The sequence below is a fragment of the Leucoraja erinacea genome, chromosome 28 (assembly GCF_028641065.1).
Source record: "Leucoraja erinacea ecotype New England chromosome 28, Leri_hhj_1, whole genome shotgun sequence".
NCBI classification, from domain to species: Eukaryota; Metazoa; Chordata; class Chondrichthyes; order Rajiformes; family Rajidae; genus Leucoraja; species Leucoraja erinaceus.
This window is the reverse complement of record NC_073404.1, coordinates 22581858-22604387: the sequence shown is the minus strand read 5'-3', so window position 1 is coordinate 22604387 and position 22530 is coordinate 22581858. Positions and strand designations below refer to the sequence as shown.

Sequence of the window (22530 nt, the reverse complement as noted above, 5' to 3'; positions counted from 1 at the left end):
CTTCCCGAAAAGCCCCTGGTATCCCACGGAATTATATCACAAGCATCAAACTGAACTGAACATATCTGACAGCATTGTCCTTGAAGGGTGGGGGGCAATGTGAAGTGAAGCGTCAAAGAGGCCCCACACTGCCACCCTGCATGCTTTTCTGTTACAAAGAGCCATTCCTCTATTCATGTGGGCACCACTAATGGTTTATTTGAATAGCAACACAGCATAAAAGCCTTACCCCACAATAACATAATGAGGCACTTATTCTCCCAAGGACTTACTCATCAGAACATCCAATAACTCCCACATAGAAACCTGATGAAATCAACCAAGGTATGGGTTGGTTTTGAGTCTCCAGATAATCTTTTTGTTTACCAAATGGAGCATTTTTAGATTGTCATCTTTGCTGTTCAGGGATTTTAAACTGGAATGAATTTCCTCAGGGAATTTCACTGGAGAAGCAGGGGTCTCTGTAAATATTTCTTGTCCCTCTCTCCCCCCCCCCCCCCCCCCCCCAATTTCCTCAGGTGCAAAGTTCATGGATAAGAAGCAAAGAGCTGTTTTGTTCAGCCTCCGTGAGGTGCCACTCTGAATACTTTGGGAATAATAGAGATGCTTCCTGAAATTCCACCTTCCCATCTGTCTCCCAGTGTCCCAAAACCCTTCTTGAATGCAGCCGACATATTTAAAATACCAATTTTGCCCTGACCACCAACACCAATTAAGCTTTTAGCTGCTGTTATCTGTTACTATGGGTGTCAGAGGTTACGGGACGAAGGCAGGAGAGAGATAGATCAGTCAAGATCGAATGGCGGAGTAGACTTGATGGGCCAAATGGCCTAATTCTAAAGGTTCCTAACATGAGTCTATCTGCTTGAATAATCTACCCCTTTAGTTGACACCAGGCTTCCATAAGATCTCAGCACGCTGTGTGCGTGGATCCTGTCCAATGTTTGGCATTGGAGATCATGGTGGGTTGATGTGAACTGAGGACAGGGTGGAATGGCAGGCTAAATTACCCTTGCCGATGTTGGCTATTTCTTATTCATGCACCAACTAAGATTCTGACTCCTGGTAGCTTGAGAATGAGCGCAGCAGTGAGATTGCTTCCTCAGCCTTGTCCCTGGACGCATCATATTCCAATAGTGAGTTATTATCTTTACCCAGCAGCTCTGGTGTAAGTCACAACAGATGAGAGAGCAGTGGGGGGGGGGGGGGGGGGGGGGGGGGTTCATGTTCAGATAGGCCAAGAAGCCAAGCACATCTTACATTGCTGCACCTTTGATTTTCTTTACACGCTTTACCACGTTTCAAGAGTCCAATATCATGCGTGTGGTTGGAAGTACATGCAATCATGCAAAGCTGCACTGTTACTGCATGCTACAGAATGCGTTACCTGCAGGACTCCACCGTCCAGTCCAGGGTATTAGCAGCAGGAGAAAACAGAGGCTGTTACCAGCAATAGGAAGAATAGACTCGCAGTCAGAGCCTCACGGTGAATTGTGAATTAATGCAACAGAGCTCTTTGCAACTCTTATTAGATCTTTGCTCTTCTTGACTTTGATATCATTTTCCATACGTCACAGTCCCTTCAGTCCACACATCAGATACCTCGTTTCTAACCTTTGGACAGAAGGTTGCTGAGATGGGGACAGAAAGCGAGGGAAGGGAAGGAAGGGGGCAGACACTTGGAGTGAGAAGTCTTTGAAAGTGGTTAGATGGTGTGATCAACAAAAAGAAGTGGGATGGTGGGGGTCTGGCAGTGCAAGGACAGAGGCAGCTCCAGGAATGTCTTGGGGGCACTTTACGAAGCAAAGATTCTGCCTGGGAATCAGCTGACCTGCCCTTGGCTCTGTGGTAGCACGTTTGGTTCTAGGTGAGGCATTATAGAGCTTCACCTATCCTCCGCCAAGGATCGTCTCAAACAATAAACAGGAAGTTGATTGGCAACTTTCACAAAAAGGACAGTGCCTCAAATCAGAGACGAGGGGATGTGAAAGAAGAGGAGGGCTGGGAACGGGAAGAGCCACAGCTACATGGTACTGATCATTTTAAATAGCAGAATAAGGTGCATCCTTCCATTGTCCTTATTTTAGGAGACAGGGAGATTACTGCACCACTTTGAGAAGCAGGTGATATCTCTTGTTTGCAGGATTGATGGTGAGACCATGATGGAAGAACTAATTCACTTCGCAGTCTAATGTAGTGGATCAGTGGTTAGCTGGGTTGGATCACTGAAAATCAAGTGTACAATGCCTCACATGACCAACGAGGCAAACTCCCTTTCCAGTGCATATAAAGTCATGCAGTCCAGGTTCCCTCAAGCCTTGTCATCTTGGGGTATTGGTAAAAGGAGACTACTTCAACTTGCCATTGGCAACTTTGGAGGGCATTAGTGGTTATCAGAGAAACCTAGAAGGAAGGTACAGCGTAGTCTAAAAACTAAACACATGGTCAATGGGTTACACGCCAGTAAATTACATTTTAGGTTGGCTTTCTGTGTATTTTTGAATGTTAAGTGTGTCAAGGAATATAGGCTTGGATAGGAGAGTGAACAGCCTTGGATAGGAGAGTGGACAGTCACATCCTATTGACAATTGGCACAGACTCACAGTACTCTACGACCTACTCTTGCTTTAAGGGATTGCTCTTGGTCTTATGCTCTTGTTTTATAGGTTATGCTCTTAAACAGAGATTTTTTTTTCCGTGCAACACGCAGAATGCTTGAACACTAGTCAATGAGCAGAGACTTCAAAAAACTGAAGTGATAATTCTTCAATGCACAATTCTTCGTCGAATCAAAGTTATTAAGGCAGTTAAAATCAGCAATAACAAGGAATCATAAAGTTTTGTTTTACACTCAATCCACGATGACAGAGTAAGATGGACCTTTTCTCGGTTTAGATAACTGGTAGTTCCTGCCACACAGATTCAAAATGAGATCTTTCTCTGTTTGATCCACATCTTACCTGGCTTTCCACCAGCATTGCCATGTCCATGAACATATCGTGCAGCTCGCGAATACAGTTCTCCAGTTTGATGATCTCATGATGTCGCGTTTCAATCTCATTTAGAGCCTGCTTCGTGATGTTGGAATCCATTATGATCTAAGAGAAGAGAAGAGAAGAGAAAACCATGCAGAATCAGCTGACCAGCCAGGCATCACAGAACATATATGGGTGTGAACAAATACTACAAATCCTCAAAGTTACTTTCAATCTGTAGTCTGAACGGTTTAGAGGCAGACGGTGACAAAATCAGGGAAGGAAAAAAAAACCCCATAAACAGATTTTTGCCATTCCATCTGGACTTCCACATGTGGCATAGCCATGGTACAGGGCATGATATTTTTAAATCATTTGGCATCGGTTTCATTTTACATTGTTTTAGCTACCTCTACATTCCAGGGTTAGACACTTTGTATTTTGCTCTGCAGTTCCATGTATCTTCTCATTCCTAGAGTTAAAGGACTGGAAATTCTCCTTAAACTAGCAGTCTTGATGGGGTTAAAAAAAAATGCTGGAGGAACTCGACAAGTCAGGCAGCACCTATGGAGGGAATGGACAGATGACATGTGGGTTCGGGACCCTTCTGATGATGTGTTTACTCTTGCTTTATCTTTAGGACTGCATATCTTTTCTCCTTACAAAGACTGCATCTCCATTCACATGTTTAAGAAAGAACTGCAGATGCTGGAAAAATCGAAGGTAGACAAAAATGCTGGAGAAATCTCCAATCTCATTATCTATACTACTGGGTTTTCTGATTCTGCCAGAAATACCCTGCAACACATTCCATCAAACGACAAGGCAAAAGGTGAATCCTGTCAAATCCACTCATTACAGACAGTCTGGTTGGCTTAGCAACATTGTGGAAGGATAGGCATTAAAATTTCACTGGCCAACCTGTAGCTCCTTGTTCCACAGCCCACCAGACATTTGCTCGTATCCTTGAGCAGCCAAAACTGTTACTGCACTAATTTGTGTCTGGTTCAGATAATGGTGCCCCCAAGGATGTTGAAGCTGAGAGATTCGGCAATAATAAAGCACTTGAATATCAAGGAGTCGTGGCTTTATTGGAAACGACAGTTCCTCAACACCTGTGTGATATGAATATTATTTGCCACCGAACAGCCCAAGCCTGAATATTGTTACGGTCCAGTTGCAAGTAGGGCCTGTCCCACTTAGGCGACTTTTTAGGCGAGTGCAGGAGACTCTGCGCTCGCCTCATGATCACCACATGTTCGCTGGTGGTCTCTGGTGAGTCTCCTTCATGGTCGGGAGGAGTTCCCGCATTCTGGGAACTAGTCGCAGCCTCAATATGGTTGCCACAAATATTTCAACATGTTGAAAATTTTTCTGCTACCAAAAATTGGTCGCCGTGGAGAAAATCGATAATCCTGTAGTCGTCGGTGCAGTTGTAGTGGGGTCGCCATGTAGTTATACGTAGTCGAGGTAGTCGTAGGTAGTTTTAGTTAATTGCCTTTGCTGACCGGTCATTTTCATTGGCTCATTGGACGAAAAAAACGTAAGCACGAATTTTCAGAACCAAGGAAAACCGACCGGTAATGTTAAATGCCCGCCAAACTTCACAGCTGCGTATCTCTGGCTTATTAAAAGTTGTCTGGCTTCTTAAAAGTGTCTCCATTCCTTCTCCCCCCTCTTTTAAAGGACTTACCGTACACTGTGCTAACAGTCTTAACCATCCTGTTCATCGCGGTGTGCGTCTGTATCACCTTGGCTTTGCACCGTGTGAATTTCAGACAGCGCTCCCCCACTTTCCCTGGCCCCTGCCTTTGTGATGTGTGTGTGTGTGTGTGTGTGTGTGTGTGTGTGTGTGTGTGTGTGTGTGTGTGTGTGTGTGTGTGTGTGTGTGTGTGTGTGTGTGTGTGTGTGTGTTTATTCCACTCTGATAGTCGCCTTTCCAGTTCCCGGTTTTTCAGGCGAGTGCCGCGAACTTGACAGTCGCCGGCAGTCCGCTGAAAAATTGCCTAAGTGGGACAGGCCCTTGTGGCTATTCAGTGATCCATTATCTATGAAACTGAGAAATCAACAGTAAACCTGTCCATTTCTGATAAAGCTCCCGTACAGTGGCGCAGCAGACGAGTTGTTGTCTTTCAGCTCCAGAGGCCTAGGTTTAAAACTGACTACGGGTGCTGTCTGTATGGAGTTTGGCCTGTGACCGTGTGTGCTTTTTTCCAGGTGCTCTGCTTTCCTCCCACATTTCAGACATGCTATTTGGCAGGTTAATTGGCTTCTGTAAATTGTCCCCAGTGCGTAGGATGGAGCTGGTGTACAGGTGACCGTCGGTTGCCGTGGACCCAGTGGGCTGAAGGGCCTGTTGCCAAACTGTATCCCTAAACCAAACTAAACGTGTGGGTGCAGGTCACTTCCTTCAGGATCTGTTGCAATGATCACCTGGTGGATCATTGATCTCTTGTTTGACCTCCAGTAACAACTATATTTCTTTACACTAATAATGATTCCAATTGGTGAAGATTTTCATCTCGGTTCCTACAGATTTAATTTTTCCCGTCTCATTCATGTCAATGACAGACACTCTCACCCAGTTTCTAGAAGTCATATTTTTTTGACTGCTTGGAAAAAGGCTGTAATGAGATAAAACCAGATGAATGGTGACAAATGTCATGTGAAGGAACCTATGATGATTAATTTCAGCACTATGATGTTTGGTTTGACAGGATGATAATTGCCCACATTGGATTCATCTTGCTTTGATGGACAGGCCACACTGGGCAATTTTTCACTTTATCAAGTAAAATTGAGTGTTCCAGCTTGATTTGTGCCTGGTTCAAGGCCACAAGCCTTCAGCACTACGATGATGTAGGTCCGATGGCTTTTGCCAGGTAGAGAGCACGCAGCATTTTATTAATGTCATGTGAGGTGAATGATATGGATTCACACTGTAGTGTAGGTTTAAGAAGGATCATTTACTTGGCACATTGGCCTGGTTTCAAATGCTTCCGTCTGATCTTGTGCAAAAACAACTGGACTTCAATGTCAGGGAGGACAGGGATGTTTTGCAGTCTTAGTTGTTTAATGTTCCACTACTCTTTATCACCACATGACAGTGGATGGACCATTTTGACTTAATATGCTGGTCATGGGATCACTTACCTCTGTCTGCAAAACGCAGCTTCAACATGTCGACATCTTGTCTGCTTGATACTCCCTACATTTCTATTTGAACTAGAGATTTGTCCCTAGTCTAAATTGTAATGGCAGGATGAGATGGAAATTGGAGAGGACATTTAGTACTGTTGCAGATGGCTACTAGTGCCTCACCCACCCAACTGATAATTGGGGAGCCATTTGATCTTCGGCCAGACTATTAAGCATGTTAGGCAAGGTGGAGACTGCCTTCAATGTGAAGTGTGTAGAAAGGAACTGCAGATGCTGGTTTAAACCAAAGATAGACACAAAAAGCTGGAGCAACTCAGTGGGATAGATAGCATCTCTGGAGAGAAGGAATGGGTGACTTTTCGGGTCGAGACCCTTCTTCAGACTGGTTAGGGATAAGGGAAACGAGAGATATAGATGATGATGTGGAGAGATAAAGAACAATGAGATACAAGATACATTTAATTGTCATTTGGACCCCTTGAGGTCCAAACGAAATGCCGTTTCTGCAGCCATACATTACAAACACATAGACCCAAGACACTATATAATTTACATAAACATCCATCACATCGCTGTGATGGAAGGCCAAATAAACTTATCTCTCCACTGCACTCTAGTCAGAGTCAAAGTCAAAGCCCCCGGCTGGCGATGGCGATTGTCCCGCGCCATTAAAGCCACGCAGGAGTCTTGGTGTTAGAGCCCCCGGTGTGCGCTCGCAGAGTCCCGCGGCCATTCCAAGCCGCGCGGGGCAGTGATGTAGGCCCCGCTCCAGGAGCTCTTCAACCCCGCAACTCGAGCGGGGGAAGTCGCCGTTGCGAGAGCCCTGAAAAGCGGTCTCCCTCCAGGGACCCGCGGGCTCCCGGTGCCGCCGTCCACAGACCTGCAGTTGAAGCCTCCGACTCTCCGGTCGGGCCGCAAAATAAAATATAATAAATATAATAATGAATAAAATATATGCAAAAAACTAACAATGATAAAGGAAACTGGCCATTGTTAGCTGTTTGTTGGGTGAAAACGAGAAGCTAGTGTGACTTGGGTGGGGGAGGGATAGAGAGAGAGGGAATGCTGGGTCTACCTGAAGTGAGAGAAATCAATATTCATACCATAAGCTGCCTAAGCGAAATATGAGATGCTGTTCCTCCAATTTGCTTTGGCTGTACGTTCAGAGGGGGTGAGGTTAGAGTAGGTAACGGGAGTGGAGAAATTGAGATGTTTGATGTAACGGCGGCAGTTAGAAATAAAGAGGTCTAGAGAGGGTAGAAGGCCATTCTGGGGAGTCCAAGAGGAAGGGGACTGGTGGAGATGGGAGAAGGTGTCATCACTGGGTGGTGAAGGCTCCTTACCATAGAAAAAGGCTATTGAAGAGACTTCAAAAGAACTGTGTGGTCAATCCTACCAATGCTCACAGGCCAGTGTATCTGCGGCTGATATATTAGTGACAAAATATTTGTGAGACTTGGTGGAGGCTAGGTTGAACTTTGAGGGCTCCTGGATCCGGCCTTAACTGTGTCCTCATAATGGCGATTCAGCCTCGTAGCTGGGCTGGAGTTACCCACGAACCAAATGCAGGAGCCTGGAACTTTGGCTGAATGGAATGATTCTGCACATCTGACCATGGCAGGCTGTCGTTCCACCAGTTTGTGGGATAGCTTTTTTGATTTAGATAAGATGCCCAAATGTTTCTGGGAGTTTCCATGGGTTGAGTTTGCCTTAGTGCCCAAAATCAGTGTCTAGGCTGATGACGAGTGGTACAATCTGTTTTTTTCCCCCTGATATTTGTGACCATGAGATTTAAACAGCGGAGTAGTTTGCTGGCCCATTTTCAGAGGGCTGTCACATTACTGGAATTATATTTAGGTCATTGCAGTTGCGGATAGATATATTTTCCTACAAATACGTTAGTGAATCATAAGTTTAAAAAAAAATTACAAACCAATAGCTGCTTTGACTCTATTAATGATATGAACTTTTTAAATCCAGGTTACAGGATTGTATTTTTCAAGATTTCATCCAGGCTTGGAGCAGTGCGGGCAATTTAGGTGCCTGAAATGCAGCTTAGATTCATTCCTGGGGTGACTTGATTATCCTACAAGGGATTAACATTGGCCTGTACTAATTTTAGAAGAATAAGTTTAGAAGAATAAGAGATATGTCATGGAATCGGGATTGCTGCAGGATTCTGGCAGGATGAATGTTGAGAGGCTCCCTCTTGTTGGAGATTTCAGTGTTGACACATGAGAAGGGATTGACAATTGGTGTTGATAAGCAGTGGCCTTGAGATTCTTGCCTTCAGAGGGCTGTAATTGCTCTTTGAGATCAAAAGATTTGCCCACACCAAGGGATCAAGAGGATATGGAGATTGAACTGAAAACCGGACAACAAAAGGTTAGTCATGATCGTATCGAGTGACAGAACAGGCTCAGATCTGCAAGTGGGTTATTTCAACTACATATTTGGGTTCTGGGTTACTGGACTATTAACATAAACCCCATGCCTCCATTTATCTTTGTGCTCTCCCTACATCTCTTAATGCTCCAGGCTGGCAAGGTCAAATATGCATGTGTTTAATTTACAGTAGTCCAATGTCCATGGAGTGAATTTACCAGAGGTATAATATTATATGTAGAGAAATGAATGAAGCTAATACTCGCTCAATTTACTCGCATGGGACCAAGTAAAATAATAAATAAAATGAATCAAATTAAAGCCAAAATGTAAAAAAAATGTTTCAGTCCCATCAGCCCTAAACACTAACTCGCATTGAGTCTATTCACTGTTTATTTATTACTGGCCTGTTGGACTTGAGTGGTTTTTGCTGATTTCACTTTGAAGCAACCTTGTGGCTGGAGAATATCAGATTCATTACTGAGTCTGGAAATAGACTCAAATGATTGAACGCGGCTTTGAAAACTTCTCACACAAAAAAAAATGCTTGCTTTCAAAGCCGAGTGGGAGAAAGTATGGATTATTTACAGTAATGATTTTTACTGAGTGCTAAACACCTGTGCGGGCAAATTGGCTGGAGAATTCAAGGTCATCCTCAGCCTATTGCCTCTGCCTTCCGAGGTTCCCACCTGCTTCAAAAGGGCGTCTATCAAATCGTTGCCGAACAAGAGCATGGTGCCCTGCCTCGTTGACTACTGTCCGGTAGGAATTACATCCACCATAATGAAGAGGTTGGTTACAGCGCAAATTAACTCCTGCCTAAGACACCACAAGTCACCAGCAGATGCTATTTCACTGTCTCTCTACGATGCTCTGGACCATCTGGAAAACTGAAACACAATCGTTGGGTTGTTGTTCAGTGACCAGTTTGGAGTTCAACATCAACATCATTCCCTCCAAATACATCATTAAGCTCCAAGACCTAAGCTTCTGTACCTCCTTTGCAACTGGATCCGTGACTTCCTCCTTGGCAAACCTCAATCAGTGCAGATCAGTAACAACATCTCCTACTCACTGACCATCAATACAGATGCACCTCAAGGCTGCTTGCTTAGTCCTCTGTTCTACTCTCTTTCTTGGCTAAGAACTGCAGCCAAAGCCATCTATAAATTCACTGATGACACCACTGTTGATGGCCGTATCACAGGTGGAGATAAGTTAACATAAAGGAGAACCACAAAACACCTGATTAAACAACAACCTCTTGCTCAATACCAACAAAACCAAGGAACTGATCATTGACTCATTAAATGGCCAACCACTTTGTCACAACTTAGTTTAGTTTAGTTTGGAGATAGAGCACGGAGCACCCAGGGAAAACCCACACAGGTCACAGGGAGAACTTTCAAACTCCTTAGAGACAGTATCCGTAGTCAGGACCGAACCCGGATCTCTGGCGCAGTAAGGCAGCAACTTCACCGCTGCACCTCTGTGCTGGCCGTGTGAGATGGTTAAATGGTAGAATTCCTTGCTTTAGCCCAGCATGCTGCTTTTTCTCACCTTTGTTCATCACTTATTATCTTTTTATTTTACAAAACATTCCACAACGCAATGATTTTGCTGGAAAGAAATGGAATGAATTTCAGCCTGCTCAGTAGAAATAGTATCAGAGTTACAGAGAGCTACAGAGAAAACACACCACATACTGTACTTACCCCTGATGTGAAGATAGCAGGATTCCCACTCTCCAGCATGTCTTCCAGCTCCTCATTTGTGGTCGTTCTTCCAGCTAGAATAAATAAATTAAAAAAAACAACCTTAAGTTATGTTTATAGGATGAAATAGTATGTGTACTATTCAAAACTAGATCATAAATATCATAAATTCACAATGTTTGCATGTTCAGTGCATTATGCAATCTCTTACACTGCTGAAAATCAGCTACAAGTGTTGGTCAAAATGACTTTATCAAAATGTACTTATGATAATTGCTCGTTTCTGAGCTTCCCCCCAGTCTAGTTTCAGTAAAAGTACTGAATCAAGCACTTGAAATGACTAAAGTTTATTTTACCAAAAGCGCGTCACAGATCAAACACTGTTCCTATCCCCAGCGCGGGTTCAATCCTTGCTTCTGTCTGTTCAAGTCCTCTAGGCCTCACGCAGACAGTGTAGTGGCCAATTGGCTTGTTTTGCATGTCATTGATGGCATGTGCCTTTAAATTTTAGACTGCCCATTATAGTGTGGGTGGGATTTATGACATGTTTTTGGGCGTGCTTGGAGCTAAGATGCTTGCGCAGAAGTTGATGAAGTCAACTGTTGAAACATTCACCCTGATTTACAGAGCTTTCAGACAAGGCTTAACACATCATCCAATAAACATCCAGCAGAGTCAGATTCTGCAACATTATATACAACCTATTTACAAAATGTAATCTAGTTTGTAACCACCCAATCCATTCTGTGCATTTGGTATAACAAGGCTTGCAGGTTCACTGCCCTTTTGCATATGAATTATATCTAAGCTCCAGACTCTCTGGCACCTGTCCCATCTCTGCAGAGAGCTTTCCCAATTTGACCAAATCTCCCAGGAAGCCCCGAAACTTAACCCCATTTTGAAGTCCTGACTGGTCCAATTTAGCCAGGATTAACACTTATTCATCCGGATGGCATGAGCATCATGAGCAAAATTCCTAATTGCCCATGAACTGAGCTGTCTGTTATTTCAGTGAGCAGTTGAGACTCAAGCATATTGTTGTGTTTGGGGTGACAGATAGGGAAGACCATTTAAGGATTACTGAATGTAGAAACAAGAAATTCAGATACTGGTTAACACAAAAGGACACAAAGTGCTGGAATAATTCAGCGGGTCAGGCAGCATCTCTGGTGTACATGGATAGGTGACGTTTCAGGTTTTTTAGACCGAGTCTGAAAAAGGGTCCCGAACCTAAATGTCACCTATCCATGTTCTCCAGAGATGCTGCCTAACCCACTAAATTACTCCGGCACTTTGTCCCCTAATGTCTGAATATTTCTCTGAAGAACAATGAATAATATGTTTTTTAAGACGATCCAAGAATTTCTTTATCTTCATTACTGATAATAGCTATTTATTGTATATTTATTTGCGTGTCTGAATTTGAATTCTTCAAACCCCATGGAGGATTTAAACATGAAATTTGGATCAGTAAGGAAGCTGCCTGATTAGATTGTGTACTGGTGATGGTTGTTTGGTGTGTATTTTACAGTTTCCGTTAGAAAGGAGGATAAAGTTATTAGAATTGTTTGAGAGCCAGCAGGGAGGTGGGTGCGTAGTTTTAATCTCTTCCATGATTAGATTCACAAAAGTGGAGCTTGTTGTTCACCTCCATATGAGTTTTATCAAACTAATATATTTGAGCTTTAAAAATGAATACAAATTGTATTTAAATGATTATTAGAGGAGTTCATAGGAGAGTTACGTTCATAGGAGACTTATGATTCTCCAATAACACACATCTTCTATGTAAATAAAGAACAATTGGTTCTGAAGTGTCTCACTCCCCCAGGTAGTAAATTCTTAGAATATTTTAAAAAGTAATATATATGGATCAAAAGTACTCTTTTTCTCCTCTATCTTAATCACTCTATTTCTCTTTCATCCTAAATCTCATTTATGAAACACACTTGGTCTTTGTATACAGTCCCAGAGGTCCCAATGCTCCATTATCAGTCTGCACTTCGAGCAAGTTAAGAACGTAAGAATATTGATAACATAAGTGGAAAGAGAACATTGATCCTGTTCCATCATTAAAAACGGCAAGACAGATCTCATCTTTGGTTTATCCCTTTCTGATCTTCATATCTGTTGTTATCCAACAGTCCAAAAATCGAATCAGAAATACTTTGGGTAGATAAAATAGCTCAGACATCTCTTGGAAAAATATTTCCAGAGGTTGGCAACCTTAGAGCCATTGAGAGCTACGGCACAGAAAAAGGTCCTTCCGTCAACTGAGTCCATGACAACCATCAACTACCCACTTACACTAATCCCACATTAATCCCATTCTCCACACATTCCAACACTCACTTGCACATTAGAGGAAAATTCACTGTGGCCAATTAATCTCCCAACCAGCACATCTCTGGAATGTGGGAGGAAACCTTCCAAGAAGATTCTTCCTTGCGTTGGTACAAACCGTTTCTGAGCAGTAGGGCAAGGAAACCGACCTGTTACACAGGGCCTGCTGCAGGAGGCTCCACCCCAGCAAATATTGGGCCACAGTTAAATGCACAGCTCTGCATGAAAAGCAGGCGGTGCACAAAGCAATGTTATTCTGAGTCACAGCACCACAGCCACGTCCTTAGTGTGGTAGCTGGTGATCAGATCGGTCAAGAGTCAAGTGTGTTTAAATGTCATATGTACTGACAACGGAACAATTAAATCCTTACATGAAGCAGCTTAGCAGGCCTGTAAAAGCAATAATATATAATAACCAACAAATTCAATAAATTAATAATCTTAATATTGCATAACCATAACAGTGCCAAAGCCGAACTCTGTAGTGCAATCAAAGACACAGCCCATAGAAGGTCATGGCTTAGAAACAAGGAAGTGCAGAAGCTGGTTTATACATGAAGAGATACAAAGTGCTGGAGTAAGTCAGCAGGTCAGGTGGCATCCCTGGAGAACATGGATAGATGACGATGTGGGTCGAGTGCCTTCTTCACTATTCTTCTCCCTCCCCCACCCCGTACAATCAGCCTGAGGAAGGGGCTCGACCTGAAACATTACATATACATGTGCTCCAGGGATACTGCCTGATCTGCTGAGTCACTGCAGTACTATGTGTCCTGAAGGTCACAGTTGCTGAGATTAATATTGCGTAGTGTTCAAGAGCCTGATGGTTGTCAGGAAGAAGCTATTCTTGAACCTGGTGGTCATGGTTATCGAGCTCCTGTATCTTCTTCCCAAAGGTAGAAGCTAAATGAGAGCATGGCGTGGGTCTTTGATGATAATGACTGCCTTTTTGAGACAGCTTCCACCATTCTTTATAATCTTCATTCCTAGCCATTCGAGTTGCCGAACCAGGCCGTGATGCTACAGTGGCAAGTCTAGTCTCTGATGGTAGGGTGTCAACATATTTTCAATCTCTGGTCTGGTCATCTTCAGTGCTGATTCAATCATGCAGCGAGGGCATTATACTGCTTGGCCTACAGTAAAATTTGAATGCACAGTTAGAGTCCGCAGAGCAGTTCATTCACCAATTTTCAGAAATCCATTATTGGATTGAAAAGGCTGTTCGCTTGGAATGATAATTTATTTCACAAATTGAATACTCTCCTGGTGACCAAACTAACATTGGCTTTCTAATTACTAATTTAAGCTTGCTCTATTTTGAGTTAGTGTTGAAAATTCTATTTATAAAGATGTGAAAGCTATAATTATGCTATTTCAAACCTCTCACCCATGGTAATCAATGGCTTTAGCCTTTCCACATCACCTGCAATTCTTGGCAATTTATGGTTTGCCCTTTCTCCAGGGAAATGCAACAGTTGCTGCATGTAATCAGGGTACCTGGCGCCCTTTGCTGACAATGAAGTTTAATGAATCAAAAACATCGATCCAGTATAACTTCTGGTCTCTGCCAAATGTGCGCCTATTGACACACATTGTAGAACACAGATGCTCTCCCCCACCAATCCAGTTCCTTTCCCTCATCAACTAAACTGGAAGTGCTGGATTGAATGTGAAGTGGAAAAGATTTTATTATTTGGATAGGGGATCTGCCATATTGATTGAAACAAAATATAACAGAAGTATAAGTTTCAAATCATAATTAATGAGCAAAACATTTGGCAGTTATGAAATGAATATGAAGCATGAAAGTTGCCCTTTTGAAAGTCGGGCGCTGAAGCGAAAACTAATGCAGATTTATATTCTCACTCCCAATAGCATCAACCATTGTGTTCCAGTATTAAAGTGGCAGTATACCAATACTAAAATGATGGTGTATGATTTTACAAAATAGGATTTCCAGTCAGAGAGCAAGGCGTGCCAACAAATTATTTGTATAAAATTAGACCTGATCTTTGTTTGAGCTCCTGGCAGGCGTACAGAATAATAACTCCTGTCCAGCAGCGGTAAAAAGCATTTCTCTTTGTTGTGCATGACACGGCAAACAGACTATTTTGGCCAAAATAGTCCTTAGCAACCTCAGCACAGACATGGTGGGTCAAAGGGCCTTTTCCTCTGCTGAACTGTTCTAATCTTTAACAATACACAGACACGGACTTTGATCATGAATTCACGTAAACATATGCACACAAACACCAATTCACATGCACCGACTGATTCACACATTGGACCCGCAGTGGGAATACCATAAAATAAAAGCCAAACTACTCTGTTGAAGTAAATAATAACACGAAAGATAGGTTTTGTCCAAGTTTCAGATTTCTTGCAGAAGCTTAACTTATATTTTCATACAACAGAAAAAACGAATCCCCAAGCAACCACACCCATCCCAATCCCTATTAATTTCCCTGCTACTAATTTCCTCTCCCACATACCCATGGATTCTCCATCCACCTACTTGAGTGTTAGTTTACAGAAGCCAATTAACGTAACAACCAGCATTGTTTTTGGTGGTGGAAGGAAAGGACTCAAGGGAAACTCATAGTCAGATAAACTCCATACAGATGGCCCCAACATTTGGGACCACAAGAGCAACATGGCAGCAGGTCTACCCACTGCATCACTGTGGCATATTTAATATTAACTGTAAATGTATTGACATTAGGCAACTAGTCAAACCCCACCTCTCCAGCTGGAGAGCTTACTTTATCTGGTTTAGTTTTGTGTAAAATTATTTGTTTCAAATCATTTCAGCTCCAATACAAATCATGTCAAACAGCAGGAAGCACACTTATTAAAAAAATTCCTCTTCACCTCTCTTCGGGATTGGTGAAACACAAACCATCTCTGCACATATTAAACCTGAGACATTTGCCCCAAATAAATTCCCCCTGCTTCAGTTCTAGACTATAGAGCTGGTGCTCTCAGGCTACTTCAGAAACCAATTACAATGTTGGAGGTTTATTTATTTTTTCTCGAAGCACGATAATAACATTATGGCAGTCATGCAGCATAAACCAAATAGCTTAAAGTTTGAGAACTGAATCCACAGGGTGTTCGAATAATATCTCTCCACACTTGAACTCGTCTACTCATCTAAATACCTACCAGGCAAGTGGGTCTGGATGGAACTTCCCGTCGTTTCTTCCGAAATCTTAGTCTTGTTTAATTTACTGTCATCACGCAAATCCTTTATTTCAATACCCTTCTCCACGTCTGTCTTCATTTTCTTATTGAGTTGCCACTTGCTAAGTGGAGTAAAGAACCAGGAAGATGACATTTCCAGTGGTATTTGAAGGGAGGACTACTGGTGGGATAAGTATACCCTTAAAGTGTGTTCTGTATCTCTGCCGAGGATCTGGATGTTTTTTTTTTTTTTAAACCACACCCTCTAACGCGAGAAATGACAATAGGGCAAGGGCAGGTCAGATTACAATATGCAGATCAACTGGAAAAATACTGGAAATATGCTGGGGTTAAAAAATACCCCAAGGAAACACAAGAACAATCATGCCCTTGACAATCCATTATAAGAAAGGGGGAATCCAGAGACCGGCGGCATGGTGGCGCAGCGATAGAGTTGCTGCCTTACTGCACTTGCAGCACCGGACACCTGGGTTCGATCCCGACTATAGGCACTGTCTGCATGGAGTTTGAATGATCTCCCCATGACCGCATGGCTTTTCTCCCACACTCTAAAGATGAACAGGCATGTAGGTAAATTGGCTTGGTATAAGTGTAAAATTATTCCTATGTGTGTAGGATAGTGTTAATGTGTGGGGACCGTTGGTTGGTGCAGACTCGGTGGGCCGAAGGGCCTGTTTACGTGCTGTATCTATAAACTAAACTAAAGACTGAACGGAACCAAGTAGAATTATAGAGTGAACCTTAATGGTCCGTGCTGCCACGTGGGTCCATTGTACCTGTGGTGGATTTCTTTCAGCCTGTCACAGTACCAGTTAAACCAACAGGTTTATCTAGAAATCGACAAGCCCTGGGGACTTAAGCAGACATTAAGATAAAAACAAATTATTAATCACCTCACCCAAAATTTCCCATTCAAATACTCTCATGGACTTGCAAGAAAATACAGCCGGAGGTCACATTTGTGCAGAGGAATTGGAACAAGATCAAAAATAATTAAACTGTTGTCACTTCAGACAGCTTGGTCTGGGCAGAGGAGCAATCTGCTCTGTCTCATTTTACCCGACTGAAGTTTGCTGATGCTTGGTTTTGCTTCTTATTACTGCACGGCTCCAAGAGGGAAACAAGTTAAAGTTATCACCCAAATGGATTAGTTCCCAGTGCATCTCAGACTTTGGCACGCTGATGTTAGGTGTTGTGGGCAGTGCAAGCTGGCGGCACAAAATCGCCACTGACCTGGTCGCTGAAGCCCAGTTGTGTTCCTGCCAGGATCACTCAGCTCCAGTCCAAACATGGACCAAAGAGCTGAATTCCAGAGGGAATTGAGTGCGACTCCAAAGGAACTTTTAACTGAACGTGGTATCAAATGTGGAAATTAATGCACATCGTAGGGAAAATACATAGATGGCTGGAATTCATACATCATGCAAAGGCTGTGGTTTCAAGCTCAATCATCTCAGCTTCAGAGCATTATTCCAGGTAGTCACAAATGCAAATTCTTGCTGATGACTGCATAAATGTGGGAAATATGGGAAAGATGTGATTAAGCTGGAGAGGATGCATGGAAGATTCAAGCCTAGATTGGAGGGCTTGAGTTAGTGCTGAGTGATGCTCTATCTGGAGCTTTTCAGCGTATTACATCCAGATCCAGATCCAGTTGTAAACAACGATTGGATAAGCTGTGCCTATTCTCCCTGGAGCATAGGTGGCTGAGATATTTAAAATTATAAGAGGCATGTAGACAGGGTAGTCGGCCAGTGGCTACTTCCCATGACAAGGTGTCTAAAACTAGAGGGCATAGGTTTAAGGTAAGAGGGAGGGGATACATAGGGAGCTGAAGGGTGGGTTTTTCACATGGAGGAGTTGGTATCTGGAATGAGTTGGTGACAGAGGCAGCAACAACATTGAAGAGGTACCCTGACAGGTACTTGTGTAGGAAGGAACTGTAGATGCCGGTTTATACCGAAGGAAGACACAAAATGCTGGAGTAACTCAGCGGGTCAGCAGCATCTCTAGAGTCAAGGAATAGGTAACGTTTCGGATTGGTTCGCAGTCTGAAGAAGTGTTTCGACTTGAAACGCACCTAATTATTTTCTCTAGAAATGCTGCCTGACCTGCTGAGTTACTCCAGCATTTTGTGTCCATCCTGACAGGTACTTGACCGAGCAAGCCATAGAGGGATATTGAATGAATGCACACCAGTGGTATTGGTGTTGAAAAGCACAATGGTTGGTATAGACACAGTGGCTATTTCTGAAGAGACTAATTCTGTGCTGAACAAATCTATGACTGTATGAAACCATCGCAAGAAGACCTTTAGTCTGCCAAACGAGAACATAATTAAGTCTAGCAACCCAAACTGGCTCTGAAGGACCTGACTATGTGTCAGAGGTACAAGAGACTGCAGATGCTGGAATCTTAAGTAAAAATCTAACTGCCAGAGGAACGGGTAGACAATGAGAAGTGTCCTGACCCAAAACATCGCCTGTCCATTTTCCTCCATAGATGCTGCCTGACCTGCTAAGATCCTCCAGCAGTTTGCTTTTAGATCTGTAGAAATTAGGTTTTTGGGTTGCATGCCCATTTTAATGTAACATTTGAATTCAGGTTAGGATCAGGCCGCCCCATACCAATGTGACTCAGCACTCAGAGGGCAAGATGATTTGCCTAGTTATTACTGCATGCATCGACTGTTACTCATCAAAATTTGGTGTTTCACCTTGAAGCAGAGCATGTTTGAGTCTGTACATTTTATGACAATGGTAGGTTGGATTTAGAAAAAATTCAGAACACAGGCTCGAATACAGCTCTGGCTGAGTATCTGTGCAGACAACTGTAACACAGTAGAATATTTCTTGAAACATAGCACAGACAAATATGAAAATCCAGAGTGAGACAGGGGCACTTATTTCATCAGTCCCTTGGCATTCCGAAACAATAAAGGATTATTCCATATTTATTCTAAAATCAATTTAATGAGCAATGACCTATCTAAAATAATGTAACTATTGTATTGGGACCTTGCTGTTTTGGCCGTGTGCAAATTAGTTGCCATATTTTACATGTAGCAAATAACTTATTTTGGCTTAAACACTGTAAGCAAGTTGGAAAATCTTAAAATGATGAACGTTGCTACATAAGTTAAGCTCTATTTTTGTTTGAGTAGGGGAACTGAATTGCAGGGAAAATAATATTTTGAATTATACATTAAAACCTCTGTAGAGGCTCAGCCACTGGGTATATTCAAGAAAGAGGTTAATAAATGTTTGGTTATTAAGGGAAGGATTTCCCGAGGTGCTAAACGACCGTGGTTCACGCCCAAAAACTCGTTGGTCGGCGGGACTTCGCCCGAAGGCTCGGCGGCTGATGTGACCGGGAACGTGACCGAAGGCTCTTTGTAACCAGGAGGAAGCTGGAGACGTCGGGCACTAGGAGTGGGCCGGTAGGAGGTTAAACCGGGTATTACTTCCAGCGTCTTCAAGGTCAGCTGCAGGAGGTGCCCCAGGGACACAAAGATGGCCAGGCGAGGAGAGGAGAAGGATGTCGGTTTGCGGGGACTTTTCCAGTACATCGAGTGCGTGGGCTGACCGGATTGTGGATTTTGAATAACGGCGCCAAAAATGGCGGCGCCTGCAAGTGTAATAGATGCAAAACGAATTTCGCTGTGCAGTTGCATCTGAGACAAATAAAGCAGGATTGGCGCAGAAAAGTGGTGCTGAGGTTAAAGTTCAGCCATGATCCACTGAAATGGCACAGCATGCACAAAATGCCGAATGGCCTACTGCTTTGTTTTATACTGTTATGTTTAACTGACACAACATTATCATAGATAATTCTAGCTTGCCATCCAACACACTCTGATTTAATCCAATGCAACTTGATTGGTGACATTTTTGTTTGAGTTGTTCACTTCCAATGTTCGTGAAGTCTCATAATGGAACCCTTTTATTTTTCAAATAGCCTCTGATAGATTCTTCTCTACATGAAAGCAACGCTATCTGTTTATGAATATAATCAATTTCAAAGTTCACAAAAACTTTGCATCAAACTTAAAAATACAAAATACTGCAGACATCCTGCTTTGTATCATTCCCAAAAATTGTAAACAAGAGGGATTCTAGTGCAATCCCCGTGGAGCTTCACTGCAGGCATTTCTTCCTGAAGCAAAATGCTTCACACTGATCATCCTCCGCTGACTATGGTAACAAAGCCAATTCTGAATTAAATCAGACAACCTGTCTACTATGCCACGAGCCATAAGCTTCCTTACTAGTCTTGCATGAAGAGCTTTGTCAAATGTCTTTTGAAAACCCAAACAAACTACATCTATTAGATTTCACTAGCTGGCTAGTATAGTGGCTTCAACATAGATGCCAGCAGGCTTGTGAGGCATCACCTATTGTTTCAAAACATGTTGACAGCTGCCTAAGAACCTATGCTGTTAAAAAAATACATTTATTGCATGCTGCAGAAGTCCTTTGAGCAATTTTACTACCACATTTATTTATTTTATTTAGCGAATGCAAAGTCCTTTAGCCAAGCAGTTGCCTCTTGATTTGCTGTATGAAGGGTGACAAGTCCTCCTTTGAGTCTTTGTTGACGGCATGCTTCAACAGCACTACCACAGATGTTGACTAACTGGCCTGTAATCACCATGTCCACACTCTACTCATTTTGAAAATGGTAGTCATAATCCATGAGGATTTCTTGCATAGCTGAACTCTGCAAAAAATTAATTAAATCATCACTCATTTCCTCCTCCACGGAGGGTTGGAGGAGGAAATTTATGATGGAGTATTCGTCCGCGGAGGCGGTATGAGTTGGGCATAGAATAAGAAAGCTGCAAGCACTCGAAGAAAGGTGCAAGGACTCCCAATAGCAAATGGGAGGTAGAGGAACAGACCTGTAAACAGTTTACCGAAAGTTGCCAAAGCATCAAGTGCCTTACTGATTTGATCAGGTTTTTTTGAGGAGGTGATGAAGATGATCGATGAAGATAGGGCTGTATATGTTAGCAAGGCATTTGATAAAGTCCCCTATGGTAGATCCACAAGATTGGTCGTATGGATTTCGAACTGGCTTACTGATGGAAGACAGAAGGTTGTGGTGGAAGGACAATATTCAGGCTGGAGGTCTGCGGCCAGTGGAAAGTTATAGGTTTGCAGATGAAACCAAGATTGCTGGACTTTGAGGAAGGATGCCAAAGTATACAAGCAGATATAGATCAGGTACAGAAATGGGCAGAGAAGTAGTAGACGGCATTTAATATGTCCGTAAGGTGATACACTTTGGGAGACCCTTAACTGCATTGATGTACAGAGGGATCTTGGGAGTCCAAAAGTCCAAAACTCCCTAAAAGTGATAACACAAGCAGTGGTAGAGAAGACATATGGCATGCTTGCCTTCATTGGTCAAGGCATTGAGTATAAGAGGCAGCCAGTCATAATACAGTTTTAATGGACTTTGTTTCGGCCATATTTAGAATATTGTGAGTCGACACAAAATGCTGGAGTAACTCAGCGGGACAGGCAGCATCTCTGGAGAGAAGGAATGGGTGACGTTTCAGGTCAAGACCCGCCTTCAGAATATTCTTTAAAATATTGTGTGCAGTTCTCGTGGCCCCATTTCAGGAAGGATGTGGAGGCTTTGTAAAGGGTGCAGAGAAGGTTTACTACAATGGTGCATGGAATTGGGGTTATTAGCTACAGGGATAGGTTGGACAGAGACCTGAAAGAAGTATATCAAATTAGTATATCAAGTATACTACGTCTGAGTTAAAAAGCACCGAGAGGGGAGACAGTCAGAATATTTTTCCCAGGATGGAAAAATCGAATACTAGAGGGCATCGTTTTAACGTCAGAGGGGCATAGTTTAAAGGAGATGTGCGGGGCAAGTTTTTTTTACAGAGGATGGTGATTGCCTGGAAAACGCTGCCAGGGGTAGCGAATTAAGCAGATACATTAGTAGCATTTAAAAGACTTTTGGACAGGCATATGGATATGCAGGGAATGGAGCAATGTGGATTATTTGCAGGCAGAATAGTGATGTTCTTGGCATCATGTTCGGCATAGACATTGTGCGCTGAAAGACCTTTTCTTCTGCTGTATCATTCTATGTTAATTCTTTGACTATTTTTGGGATGTACTTTGCTCGGTCTGGATCCTTGTGGATATCTAAGTAGCTCCGGTTTTCAAATACACATTCATTAGTTTGTAATAGATTAATTTCCTTCATTTACCAGGATGAAAAAAAAACTTGGTTTGTCTTTGCGAAAATTGATGTATGGAATCTATTCAACACATGCGCCATATTCTAATAATCTAGACTTGACTCACTTCATTCATTATACATGACCTTCTTTCTGATAACACATTCATAAAACCATTTCCTCTGGGTCTCCCTTTGCTTTGGCAGTGGCATATTTCTTACTGCACTAGTTTTGTTAGCTAATGTTGTCTTATTCACACCACCAGTTCCAAAATTTGCATTCCCAAGAACCTGTCCTTCCATGTTACGGCCAAGTCTTTGCTTGCACAACATTTAATCCATATCTAAGTGTTAGGTTTAACGAAACAGCATGGAAACAGGTCCTTTAGCCCACAGAATCGGCTCTGACCAACGATCACGTGCACTAGTTTTGTCCGACACACTAGGGACAATTTTATAGAAGCCAATTAACTTACAAACCTGCACTTCTTTGGAATGTGGGAGGAAACCGGAGGACCTGGAGAAACACCACAGGGTGAACGTGC

The 22530-nt window shown here is 42.7% G+C and overlaps 1 protein-coding gene across 5 annotated transcripts in view; it reads right to left on the bottom strand.

The window, feature by feature from the left end:
• Positions 1-22530, bottom strand: part of LOC129710784 (syntaxin-1A) — a 195271-nt gene that overhangs the window by 24124 nt on the left and 148617 nt on the right. For all 5 annotated transcript variants that reach the window (XM_055658026.1, XM_055658022.1, XM_055658024.1 and 2 more), the window contains exons 7-8: positions 10235-10308; positions 2961-3098 (exon numbers count right to left, since the gene is read on the bottom strand). In XM_055658026.1, coding sequence (XP_055514001.1) covers positions 2961-3098; positions 10235-10308 — 212 coding nt within the window. The remainder of the gene's footprint in view (positions 1-2960; positions 3099-10234; positions 10309-22530) is intronic.